Source organism: Larus michahellis, chromosome 1, assembly GCF_964199755.1.
Source record: "Larus michahellis chromosome 1, bLarMic1.1, whole genome shotgun sequence".
In the NCBI taxonomy this organism is placed as follows: domain Eukaryota; kingdom Metazoa; phylum Chordata; class Aves; order Charadriiformes; family Laridae; genus Larus; species Larus michahellis.
The window spans coordinates 50,145,171-50,158,620 of record NC_133896.1 but is presented as its reverse complement, the minus strand read 5'-3'; the positions used below and the strand labels follow the sequence as shown (position 1 = coordinate 50,158,620).

At 38.4% G+C, this 13,450-nt stretch overlaps 1 protein-coding gene across 1 annotated transcript in view; it reads right to left on the bottom strand.

Moving 5' to 3' along the window:
- The window catches only part of PLXNC1 (plexin C1), a 71,837-nt gene that overhangs the window by 42,899 nt on the left and 15,488 nt on the right, over nucleotides 1-13,450 (bottom strand). Inside the window, exons 4-7 of the mRNA XM_074575052.1 lie at nucleotides 12,419-12,519; nucleotides 5,715-5,823; nucleotides 4,592-4,736; nucleotides 1,170-1,239 (exon numbers count right to left, since the gene is read on the bottom strand). Coding sequence (XP_074431153.1) covers nucleotides 1,170-1,239; nucleotides 4,592-4,736; nucleotides 5,715-5,823; nucleotides 12,419-12,519 — 425 coding nt within the window. The remainder of the gene's footprint in view (nucleotides 1-1,169; nucleotides 1,240-4,591; nucleotides 4,737-5,714; nucleotides 5,824-12,418; nucleotides 12,520-13,450) is intronic.

The following is a 13,450-nucleotide window of genomic DNA, read 5'->3' as shown; positions in this document are numbered from 1 at the left end:
TAGTATGAAATACAATCTGTGCTGAGATGCTGAAAGTCATAAATTTCTAAAAAGCATGAAGCAGACGGAACACTTTGGGTTTCATTTTGCTATGTTTTTCTCCAGTACATAAGTGGCCAAATAGTACATTTTAACCAAAAAAGGGCAGAAAACCATCACTGATTCTTTCACAGCTTGCCTGAACTTCTGTTCTGTGTGTGTCCTGCTAGCAAGTATTGCTAGCTTGCTATTCCCTTCCCCTACCAAAAAATATGCCTGTTGGAGACTAGTTTGCCCCTTCTTGCTTTGCAATGCATCTATCAGCATGGAGGAGAGCCAAGAGCAGCACAGGCCCTCTCCACGCATGCTGAGAAATGCTCTGATTTAGAAAGAGAGCTCCTTCCCTGTGTTGCTCCAGGGACAGGGAAGTAATGCGTCACTTCCCAAAACGCAGGAGTTCAATTTCATCCCAGGTGCCTACGAATTATCCTCTTTGCATAGGGGAGGAGCATTCTGATGGGAACACTGCAGTTACCTGAAGCATACATGAGCCAGATCTTTCTAAGTTTTAACAACAACAACATATCATAAAGGGTTAGGCCATGTACGGGGCACAAATGCTTTCTACTGCAAGCTCTTAACAAAGAGCGTGGCTCTGAAAAATAATGTGTACGAAACAATAGGTATTCATCATTCCTATTAGCAGATTCGATGTTACTTTCTGGTTTAATTGTATTCATGTTACCCATGGACCACAATTAAACTGCATATGGCTCAATTAAAAACCAGCTCCATAAAGTGACTTTTACAGAATCTCCTGACTCCTCTGATCTAGGTCTTATGCTGAGTACCAGGGGCCCACCTTTTTCACAAGGACAAAAAAGATTTTAATGTCATTGTGACATCCTTTATTATCTCTACAGGCACCTGTCATAAATTCAGTCACTGTAATGACTCTCCTACAGCTAGCTGCCATTAAATAAAAGAGTTATCAGAAGAAGTAGCTTTCTAAGGATAATTAAAAAAGAGGAGAAGGAGGAAATGGGCCAAGAAAAGGGATCTGACTATGTTTAGTGAAATGTACTTCCTTAATAAACACAAAGTAAAAGAATGATCATATTTCAGCCCTCCTCTCCCCCCGCCCCACCCCTAAACACCTCAATGAACTTTAATAGGAACCAGGCTCTTACTTTTTCAACCGAAATGTTTGTGTGATATTCCAAGAGCTTGAGGACAGCGATGCTTCGAGAACAAGACAATCTGGAAAAATGTGACTGTTAGACATATGCTGGATCTTACAAGAAATAATTGAAAAAAAATATTGAGTTGAAAGCTCACATGCTTTCAGCTGTTCTCTAGATGGTATGCACCTTCTCATACACACATTCACTCACACTTCAGACTGATAAAAATAACTAGACTTTGTTCTTCCATAGCATCCTTCAGCTGAGTTATTCCAAGACTTTATACACACTCATTAATTAAGCTTGATGCCACCACTGCATGACATACAAAAATAATGTTATTGTCAGGATACGGATAAGGAAATGCTACCACAGATATAAAATCACCTCCCGAAGAGCACACAGCGGCATATTATGGCACAGCCAGAACCTGAATTCAACCCTTGTAACACAACAGACTGTTCTAATGCAAGAGACCCCAACATACCATACTTCTCCCTCTTTCTGTCTCAAAGACTTGGTTTCAGAATCTTCTTTTGTAATCTACGCAGTAGCAATTTTCATCCTATTTAAATCTTTTATGATTGCATGAGTCAATTTGCCATTATTTCAGCTAGCAATTACTATACCAACAATTCACTGGCAGCTGTGGAATGAAAGAGTATCTTCTCCCATGAGCAGAATACCACATCGAAAAGCAGAGTTAGATATATACCACTTAAGCCATGGTCCCTTTCATCTGTGTGCCTGCAGATGTGTACGTCTGCGAAATGAATGACTGTCTGAGATCAAATGAAACCCATGTCTGCAGACTTCTCTGGCTTCTCTATGCTAAGAAGTAGATAGCTTTTTAACCCAAGAAAGTTACATAGATTTAAAGCACACCTACCTTGCAAAGGTAGAGAAAGCCTTGTCTTTATCACAGGCTGGCCTGTTCAGATGAAAACCAGCTTTGGCTACATCTATACTGTTAAATTAGAAGTATCTCCTGCTCTACACATCAGCATGGCACTGGGGTGCTCACTGCAAAGGTCACCTGCACTGCTAGTTAGAAACAACCCTTACTAAACAGATAGCAAAGAGTCTGATTTTTAAAGGTATTTTAATGCTTGAAGATATGGATGAGCACACACAGGCATCCTGAAGTCCTTCACCAAGCTCCTATTTGCATCTCCAGAAATCTACATATCTGCAGAAATCTGACATGTTGGGCACAAAATTGCTTAAATCACTTGCCTAGGTCATTATATGAGAAGGGTCTCAAGCCATGAGCTACTGAAAAACAGTATTTTACTAGGAATAATAAGTAAAAGTAAGGAATTTATCTGCTTCTAGTAGAGCTTGTCTTCTCTTTTGAGTTTGTATAGATACCTTAAAAACAACACTGTCAAATATGGTTTCCTGATTTTGTCTGTGTTGAAATTAATGGAACCTATTATTTTCTGTATGGCCTGGGCTGACCTTTCAAGACACACCAGACTGCACTGAGTAGCAGGTATTTTTGAAATGTTTTTTTTTCCAAAAATTATACCTGAAGGAGTTTTGCAAGTGCATCTTCTTGTGAGACTAAGGTCACTTTACACGAGGTACCATAAATAGTCAACGTAACTTCCACACTTGCATTATTCACTAATATATCTCAGCTCGTAGGAGCACGTGAATGGCAGTAATACTGGCAGGCACAAGCTGAGCTCACAGACTTCCGATTAACACTGTCAAAGGGCTCATCTTTGGCACAAAGCACAGGCAAGGCGGACTAGCTTCTGTAACACTATATGCTAATAACCTGCTAATGGAGTAAGAGAAAGCCTTAGGCCGAGAAGACAGAGAACAAAAACAAGGTAGTCCATAATTATAAGAAAACATGGCTTTTGGGTCTTGGTCAATAAAGGACTTTTTTTTCTTGTCCAATGCATTTGTCTCTTAAAAATCCACTAACAGTATTTACTAAAGACAGCTTAATAGACCAAAATACTAATGGATATAACCCTAGCTGTCACCTGCTAGAGACAAAGTCTTGTCTTCTCAATTCCCAAATCAATATTGGACAGGAACTCAACACACCACAATTCTACGATGCCAGTGGAGCTTTTCCTGTACAAAGGCCAACAGATGAGCTCCTGAGATCCCAATATTCCAAGGAACCTCATTCAGGGGCAAGGGCCTCTGAGGGAGAGAGCGCTTGTTGCAGCACTGAGCTCTTCAGAACAGGTCATTGTGAATTCTGCTTAACATTTCATTCCTCTTTCTACACAAAGGTATTATAAGAGAATCAGATTCATGCAGAGTTATTACATGTCTTTTGGGCTATATTATCTAGGAAAAGATAAAGGCAGGCATTTATCTGAATTTTCTGTTCCTCTTCAAGTCACTTAAGAGCATATGGTATCCTTGAGCTTGCTATCTTTGTCCCTTAGTTTAGATTAAAACTCTCTTTCGTATTCTAACATAAGCAACTTTAAAAAGGTACAAGGTCAACCTGTACATAAAAAGCTTTGTGCTTCTATACAGACCCTTGGAAGCAATGCAAGGGGAACGTTTTCCTCCTACCAGTCAAATAAGACTCTACCGTGAAGGATTATCATCTGATCTTTGAGACCAAAGCCTAGAGAACAGCTCAAAACTCTAGACACTCAGTAATTTACCACCTCATTCTAAAACTTGCAGATCACATGCATGATGCGTCCAATACAAATGGCTCAGGTCTCTAATTCTGAGAACTACTGGTAACCAAAGTAGAATTATTACAAAATGATTCAATCACTAATTCAGAAATAGGAATGAAATCAAGTCAAAAAGATGTACCAGCCAAATTGCCCCAGAACCATATACTTTTCTGCTAACCCTCTACATGGGACAACCACTTTCTCACAAGTGTCTAAGTTAGACTGAAACAGTTAATTGAATGTTCAGATTATTTATTGTACAGACATTCAGATTCTCCTCTTATTTATGCTAATACAGTTTCTTGCAAAAACAAATTCTGTTTGCAGATAAGAGAAGCATTAAGATGGGTTAATTTGTCAAGGCAGAGCACTGGCCCAACACTGCTTCCATAGGTCCAGCCAGTTTGATTGTCATTGCAGCTATCTTAAGTTTCCATAGACAGCGATTAATGGCACCATGTAAATATACTCCTAATGCTAAAAGACTGCACTGCTACAGGCCAAACTGAAGAAGCTGCTTCTAGCCATAGAACACGTCTTATTACTTCTAGAAAGGATTCCATATTAACAAATCTTTAACTATCAAGAACAGCGTGAGTATACTCAAATTGCTTGGCAAAACAGGAATATTTTTTTTTCCAATGACATTTAATGAAAAGCATTACCGACTCTCACACTTGTTAGGCCTGTGTTTATGCTCAGTTCTCCTGAGTAATAAAGGACAGTGAATAAGTATTAAATACATGTAATAGTAAAACATACCGTTATCAGTTACCACCAGAGTGGTTAGATTGCAGAAACAGGATGAGTTTTTCAGTACTACATTTTCATAAAATATTTCAACAGGTTTTACAATTTTTATCACACAGGAAGTAAGAATTTTGCTTATGCTTGCAGCCACAGCAACCTATAAAACAATAAAAACAAGAATACAAAAGATGCTTGTTATTACATCGTCACCTTGTCTTTACAGAAAACTAAAAAGTATGAAATGTACAAAATGAAAATTTTTGGGGTGGAAGCAGACAATTCACTAGGTAACGTCTCAAAGGAGAGGGCCTCCCTCAACTGAAGAAGCAATACAAAGAGTCCTGAAAGGAATAGCATCACTTACTTCCATAAGGTATGTGAGTGGAGAAATCCGGAATAATTTTGGATTTTAAAAAGAGAATTTTTCTATAATAGTGCTATATGATGTTATATTCCCTTAAAAGTATTTGAGTAAGAATGTACAAACCCTCACAGAGAGATGACGTTTGCATCCACAACCAAAGTGCACTTAATTATAAAACAGAATTTGTCTTGTAATGAATTATGCGTTGTTTCTGGCTGAGAGCGCTTTACAAATATGATCACATTAGTGCATTCAATCAGGAAACCAGAAACAATAGCATGCAGATTAAGTGGCCAGTCACAATACTTTATAATCAAATAGTCAAGGCTGTGTGTTTTGTGAACAGATACTGAGCAAATACTAACATCAAACACTTAAAAGATGTATTTGTGTTACCATATGTGTCTCAGTGAATGTTTTGTTAACTTGTTACAAAGCTCAGAACTTACATAATGCACTTGATACATAGTCACTGGAAATATTAAAATAGCTGATAAAGTGGAAACGTTTCCTTTGTCAGCATAGTGAATTTTTGACTCAACATCATGAAGTACAGCTTCAGGATACATTTTTTAGGAGAGGAAGAGAATATCTATCTGATCGACACATTCAACTTACTGGGATTTTCAATGCATTTGCCAATTGTTGAGATAAGAGGGACTCATATAATATATGGAATGTGGTGACAAAAGAAGGGAAGCTGCAATAAGCAACAAAATGACATATTTTAAGTCACAATAAAGAAACACGCATAAAAGTGGGTGTACATACCTGATTTTTTTCAGGGAAACTTAACAGGATTTTCAGATCTTTATCAGGTGCATGTGAAATGTTATACCAATCCTTTGTGCTGTTTGAACAATTTGCTTTTAATGTGCACCTAAAAGTATACACAAAATTATATGAGCTTCCTTATGGTAGCTTTGACTTCAGACACTGTACTTCAACTTATTTGATGTTATTGATTTTTTACAGGAATGCTATTGATTTTTTACAGGAATATGGTTACAACTGCAAAATGCTTCAGGAAAACAATCAGTAAAATCTTCTGCTTATCAAAACAAATTACAATGCATTGATATATGCTACAGGGTCCTGATTAAGTCAATGGCACTCAAAGAAATATTAGATGCTTAGCCAGTAATAGCAGACTTGGTACCCCAGGATGGAATACATCATGCCCAACTTTTGATTGCATTGTACAGCTCAAGATGTGACACCCCCAGTTACCCCTACACTCAATGTGGAGAAATATACTCTTTGAGGGTGAAATTCAGCTAACCTGTTTTAGACATTCATATAAAAATGAAATCAATCACACTATAGAAACTGCTCCTTCTCTCCGAAGAGTATAAGAGGAGATGGGGATGAAACTCAGATGTAGAGCTATGCTACGAATGTGTACAGCTGATGAGATGCATCCTCCTTCCTAATCTCCTCTGTCGTCCAGTGATGTGAATGGTAATCTTTCCCTTTTATGTCAGTGCACTTGGTTAAAACCACTGGGTTTGAAAAGGTAGTTCAAAACAGCTTCCTCTGTCTTGAAAAATAAAATCCATTTCAGAAGAAGGATAGCACAAAGTAAATAAAAATGTTACAGATGCCAAATTGTAGAAAATAGAAACTATACAATAAAAAATTAAGGAAGAATGAGGAAACACAGGGATATGCAAGTACTACAAAAATTATACCTATTAAAAACATGCAATAAAGAAGAGAATATAGGCATACAAATTAGATGGACAATCACTGAGTTTGAAAGGTGAATCCTTAAAATACTGTCTGCAGTGAAGTTAATGAACAATCCATAGATTAACTCCAAGTCATGTCATGTGGCTAGCAATTAAAGACAAGTGCTAACTGTATGTATGTTATTGTAATATTAAGATTGAATACTTAAAAATAAATGTAACTTTTAATATTGTTTTAATAATCCTGCTTTTCTACCAAATGTAGAAGAATTTGTAGCTTCAACCATGTGATCAGTGACATGTGCCTTAATGAACTAATTATTCCTTCACTAAAAACTAGAAACGAATACATACTTGCAAAGCAAGTGCCTTTTTCATGAGGAGTTCACTGTATAAACATATTTCACAAACAATGTGTTTTCTGTCCAGAAGGAACAGCACAAGAATGCCTTTCAAGAAAAATATCCCCCACTTTCTAAAATGTCCGAAATAACCCCACAAACCACAGAAAACATAAAGCCATCTTCTCTGTAGATCAAGACGTTGGCAACTGGAATGCAGTTAAGCACAAGGTCACTTCCTTTGTGGTCTAACTCAGGAAACTGAGTTCCTGCTGCACAAGAACCTGGTGAGGCTTTGCATCTGAATACACTCAGATCATAAATATACTGTAAGAAATTTGGACTATGCCTGACATATTTCAAACTGTCTTCGGACCTAGGACAAATTTCAGCCTCATTTATATCTCTCTTCACCTTACTGAGATCACAAAGGTCCATTAGCACCACAGTTTTAGAACCACAGAGGATGGGATCTGTCATCAACAGATGTGCATAAACCAGATGCTTATCCGAATATGTAAAGGGAGAACTCTCAGTGGCAATGATGCATGGAAGAGACATCCTATATTTTTCATCCAGGCTGAGGATCATAATGTTGAAGATGCAAAGAAACACACTTGCGATACTTGGCACTAAATAAGCGTATGCATTTCAGTGACACTAAAACTAAAATATTAAAAAAGAAAACTCTTTATAAAGCTGAATATTTAAAACTGTCCTAGGACAAAGTTATTTGCCTTCTTAGACTGCCTGAGGAACACAAGCAGTGAACTTGTTTCACTCATCTACAATGAAGAATCTGAGAGTTTAACGGCAAAAAAAGTAATGCCACCCAGGACCCACGACTGGAGGGTAGCAAATGTAGCACCCATCCACAAGAAAGGCATAAAGGAGGATCCGGGAAAGTATAGACCTGTCAGTCTGACCTCGGTACCATGGAAGGTCATGGAGCAGGTCATCTTGAGTGCCATTACAAGTCATATAATGGACAAGCAGGGGATCAGGCCTAGTCAGCACGGGTTTATGAAAGGCAGGTCCTGCCTGACGAACTTGATCTCCTTCTATGACAAGATGACCCGATTATTGGACGAGGGAAAGGCTGTGTATATTGTCTACCTAGACTTTCAAAAAGCATTTGACACTGTTCCCCGTAGAATTCTCATGGAAAAACTGGCTGCTCATGGCCTGGATGAGCATAGGATCTGCTGGATCAAGCACTGGCTGGATGGACGGTCCCAAAGAGTGGTGGTCAATGGCGTTAAATCCAGCTGGCGGCCGGTCACAAGTGGTGTCCCTCAGGGCTCAGTGTTGAGACCATTTCTGTTCAACGCTTTTATTGATGACCTTGATAAGGACACAGAGTGTATCATCAGCAAGTTTGCAGATGACACAAAGCTAAGCGGGAGTGTTGATCTACATGAGGATAGGGAGGCTCTACAGAGAGACTTGGATAGATTGGACCGATGGGCCAATGCTAACGGAATGAGCTTCAACAAGGCCAAGTGCCGGGTCCTGCACTTGGGCCACAACAACCCCATGTATCGCGACAGGCTTGGGGAAGTGTGGCTGGAGAGCTGCCTGGCAGAAAAGGACCTGGGGGTTCTAATTGACAAGCAGCTGAATATGAGCCAGCAAGAAAGCCAATGGCATCCTGGCTTGTATTAGAAATAGTGTGACCAGCAGAAGGAGGGAGGTCACCGTCCCCCTGTACTCAGCACTGGTGATGCCACGCCTTGAGTATTGTGTCCAGTTCTGGGCACCTCAATATGAGAGAGATATCGAGGTGCTGGAGTGAGTGCAGAGGAGGGCAACGAAGCTGGTGAAGGGTCTGCAGAATAAATCTTATGAGGAGCGATTGAAGGAGCTGGGACTGTTTAGTTTGAGGAAGAGGAGGCTGAGGGGAGACCTCATCACTCTCTACAACTACTTGAAAGGACATTGTAGAGAGGTTGGTGCTGGTCTCTTCTCACAGGTCATTAGCCATAGAACAAGAGGGAATGGGTTCAAGCTGCAGCAGGGTAGGTTTAGGCTGGACATTAGGAAAAAAAATAAAAAATTTTTCACAGAAAGAGTGGTCAGACACTGGAATAGGCTGCCCAGGGAGGTGGTGGAGTCACCATCCCTGAATGTGTTTAAGACTCGTTTAGATGTGGTGTTAGGGGATATGGTGTAGGGGAGAACTTTGTAGAGTGGAGCTGATGGTTGGACTTGATGATCCCAAGGGTTTTTTCCAACCTAAATGATTCTATGATTCTATGACCCAGGGTTGTTCTTGTCTTCATGCCAGGAAAAAAATGTGTCTTTTGTTGCTCTAAAAGCTGACCTTTAACACTCAAACAACGCACTATGGAGACCGGTCATTTCATAGGCAGCAGTCGCAAAGGGGGAAGTAGACCATCTGATGCCCCTCAGCATAAATTCTCACAATTGCCCTGCACCGGCCAAGAGTAACACAAACTCCACTCACATAAAGATGAGATTATTTTGCTATATCCCTATTTTTGGACAACTGATATTGTTTGCAAGCACACTGCAATAAATATAACAGATAAATATTATTTGTGAACCCCATGGCCCTGAAAGTTAACATACAGACACAGACAACCAAAATACCAATGCTGCAAAAGTAACTGAAAGTTTCTGGAGTCTGGCTTTCTTGGAAAGGTGGACTGGATGGGAGTCTATACAAGTACTCATAGACATGTGTACAGAGAAAAAGCAGAGTCAAGATTTTTTTTAATCTTTCACAGCAAGCTAGTTCTTTACACTACTAAAAATTCCTCTTCACAATTGGAATCGAGTTCTTATTTCCTTATGATAACACGATACCTATGCATACTGGCTCATTCATATTTACTTAAGTCTCTGCTTCAATAATCTTGTATTAACTACAGATCCTACTGAGTTTGCCCTCTCTGCCTTGCTAAAGCATACTGATTTCCTCATGGAATGAGAATGTGGTTTCAGAGAAAGTTTTGGCTTCCTTTTCCAAGGTACCAGCCGCTGAATGGAGTCCACAGATGTTACAACCACCGAACAAATTCAAAAGTAATTCTGGTCACGTCAAATAACTAAGATATTTTGTGTTATTTCCATATGGAAAATACACGTGAAACATCAGTGCCTTGTATTGGAATAATTTCAGCATACTTCAGGTAAATCTGATTCATCTATAGAAAATCTATAAACATTAAGAGAAATCACACAATGCTATGACTAATTGTTTTGAACAATTGTAAGTGAAAAGGAGAACTTATATATTTGTCCCTATGGAAGAAAGAGTAGAAATAGGAACAGTGGAAACATTTTGTTTCATTTTGTTTTCACTTGCAATAAGATGTGCAGATTTTTTCATCAAAATACTGTATTTCAGTTCACGCTGTCTTTAAAATGAAGCACTGCTGATAAGTTTTGTTTAAAAAATGGAGTGCATATTTAATTTAAAATTTATTTCCCAATAAGAGTATAAAATATATCATCGATCTCAAAATTATTACGGAATATATTGCTTTAGTGGACTTGTATGGACTTTGATTAAAATACTGGCTAAAAATATATCTTCCTGTTTTTCTAAAGCTTCACTCAAGAGCCCTCTCTTCACAAAACCAAATATTTAATCATGCTAAGTGCTTAACAGTGAAAAATTACGTGGGCGTTGAATGGGGTTCATATTGTAGCAATTCGTTTTTTCTCCAATTTCTGTTTCAACCAGATGGAAACTTTTGGTGATTCCCCTCATAAACAGGGGATTTACTTATAACTGTTATTTGCAAACTCTTTATAAGGTAACTAAAAGCCTGAAAAGCTTAGCACTGTAACATATACAGTTTCCAACAAGGTAGCAAAAGAGAGTTTGAAGAAAACACATTAGAGAATAAACACCTACTCTCTTCTAATAACTATCTTTGCAAACACAAAGTAGCAGATCTGCAGGAAAATCATGTTAACGTTGAAACAAACCAAAATGGGTTGTATTAACCTTCTAAAGGAAGGCTACTAGTAGAATTCCTCAAAAAACAATCTTATAACTACTTTTGTCTAATGTTTTAATCAGTGATGAACTGGCATAAAAGAAGGTTTACACTGTGGATATCTGATGATGACACAAAGGTGGGAACACTACCATGCAGGAAGATGAAAATATAACATAGGAAAACTTGGATAACCGTGAAATGGGATGACATTTCAAAGCATGAAGTACAAGAACATGTACCTAGAGCAATAAAAATCTCACAACCCATATGTGCTATAGACTGGAAACTCATCAGTTGGAAAGAAAACAAAGAAAGAGAAGGACGTGGGGGCATTGTTTGGTCATGGATGATTGTGGCCCATCAATGTGATGCAGTCATGAAACAGACATTTGTGATCCCAGGACACGCTAACTAAGGTGCTTCCTGGACAGACTGGTTAAACACCATTGAGCAAGGCACAGCTGAAATCGCTCCTGGAATACTGTGACAGTCCTGGCCATCCTTATTTTAAAAGGATGCATAAACTTCACAGAAGGGCTACTGGAGTGGAGTTAAGAAAGGAGTGTCTTATGTGAGAGGATCTTAGTGAAGCTAGCTGTTTCAGGCACACCAAAATGAAAGTGAAAAAAGAGACCGTTTCCACAAAAACACTGAGAAGATAAGTGTGAGGGAGGGGGAAAACCTATTTAAGCCAAGGTGATATAAGTACCAGAACAAATGAGTATAACCTGTCCATGAACAGACACGTGATGAAAATAAGCGGACAGATTTTAACCAGCAGAACAATGAGACTCTCAGATAGTCACACTACCAGGGCAGGGAGGACAAAACACTTGTCTAAATTTAGGATGGTCCTTGTTTAGTTTATGAATAGGTTTACACGATGCAGTTGCTTGCAATTGCCACGACTAGGCTTGATGACTCAGGAATTTCCCCAGTCCAGGCCAAAGATGTACAGCATCTTTCAAACCTGCTTCAAAGAAAGCAGCAAAACTAAGGACTCAAATGTGAGGATGAAGTGTTTAGAAAGAAAGTCTCTGGCCCAAACCAAAGGCGGTGGTTCCAAAGCAAGGAACTATGAATACGGAAGACAACTGAGCACTCTTTCCCTGTTCTCATATGCAAGATGCTCCTAGCTATTAAGATGCTTCAAGCACAAGTATACAATTTTATCTCTCAATCAATTTGGAAGGGAAAAACATCTGTTCTAAAATGAAAATAATTTCTTCTTTTCAGCCCAACTTCTATTTTATGGGTAGATCTCGAAAATCTGCGGGTTAACATGGTCTTTAAAAGGTGCAGAGCTCCCTTTCACATGACAATAAAGTGTCTCACATTTATGGCTATGACTGATTCCATAAAAATTCAGTCAATACAATCTTGATACTGAATAGCCCCAACCCAGTCAAAATGAACACCAACTAATAATGCACTGTTTTTATAAGAAAATCTAAAATACCAAAAAATACCTTTGATAGAAAGAACACCACCCACAGTGGGGATCCTTTGCAGATAAGCATTCTTGCTCGGAAACATATCTGTCACAATTTGCAACTGGTATTCTTCTCACCTAAAACCAAAGAATGCAAAACCACACTGAATTAAAATAGTCTCCATAAAGAGGGAAATTGAGGGTTACCATTAAAAATCTGACAGCAACCACGCACGATCCCTTCAGGAAAGTTTCGTTATGGACACCCCTCTGCCAGAAGACCTTTGGATAGAAATATGCAGCCTAATTTACACACGCTGTATTTTGCCATCAGATGATGAAACTCCTCTGACAATGACAAGGCCAGCATGGACAGAATAATGCAGGAAAGCCTAATTAGCAAAGTAAATTATAGATAACAATAGAAAGGAGGTATATTTTAAAAATAATGTTCTGCTTAGCAGAACATCATTTTCTTCTCATCAGAACTGAGATTTTTAAATGACTGATGGAGGTTCATCCAAAAATGCATGCGCGAACCAAAATGCATCTGTGTTTGCATCACCATGTCAGCTAACTGCATGTGCACACTAGAACAAACACATGCAACTACTTAGCATGCATGAAAATGCCATTTCAGTAAGTCAATGTAGGTAATTGTGTCTATATTGTATGTAGCTATACTTGTACATTCAGCTTGAATATCCTAGCCAGCCATTTTCAGAAAAGGAAAAGAAAAAGAAAAAGAGAAAGCTGATTACAAATACTGAATACAAATACAAATATTATCATTATTATTATTATTAAAAATATTAATTAATAATGTTAGTAAAAAAAATATTCCTGATTCAAACATTTTTTTTTACAAATTAGAAAGAACTGAAAGTTCCTATATTTTGTGAACAGAAACCAGGATACATGGCTTTCTGCAGAACTATATTTACTGTTTTTTACAGCCGTAACTTGTAAAATACCATTTACCTGACGGTGTGTGAGATAATCAGTTCAGAAATCAGCCAACATCATAGACTACTAGCAAGCTAAAAAAGACAGCGTAGAAACCTTATTT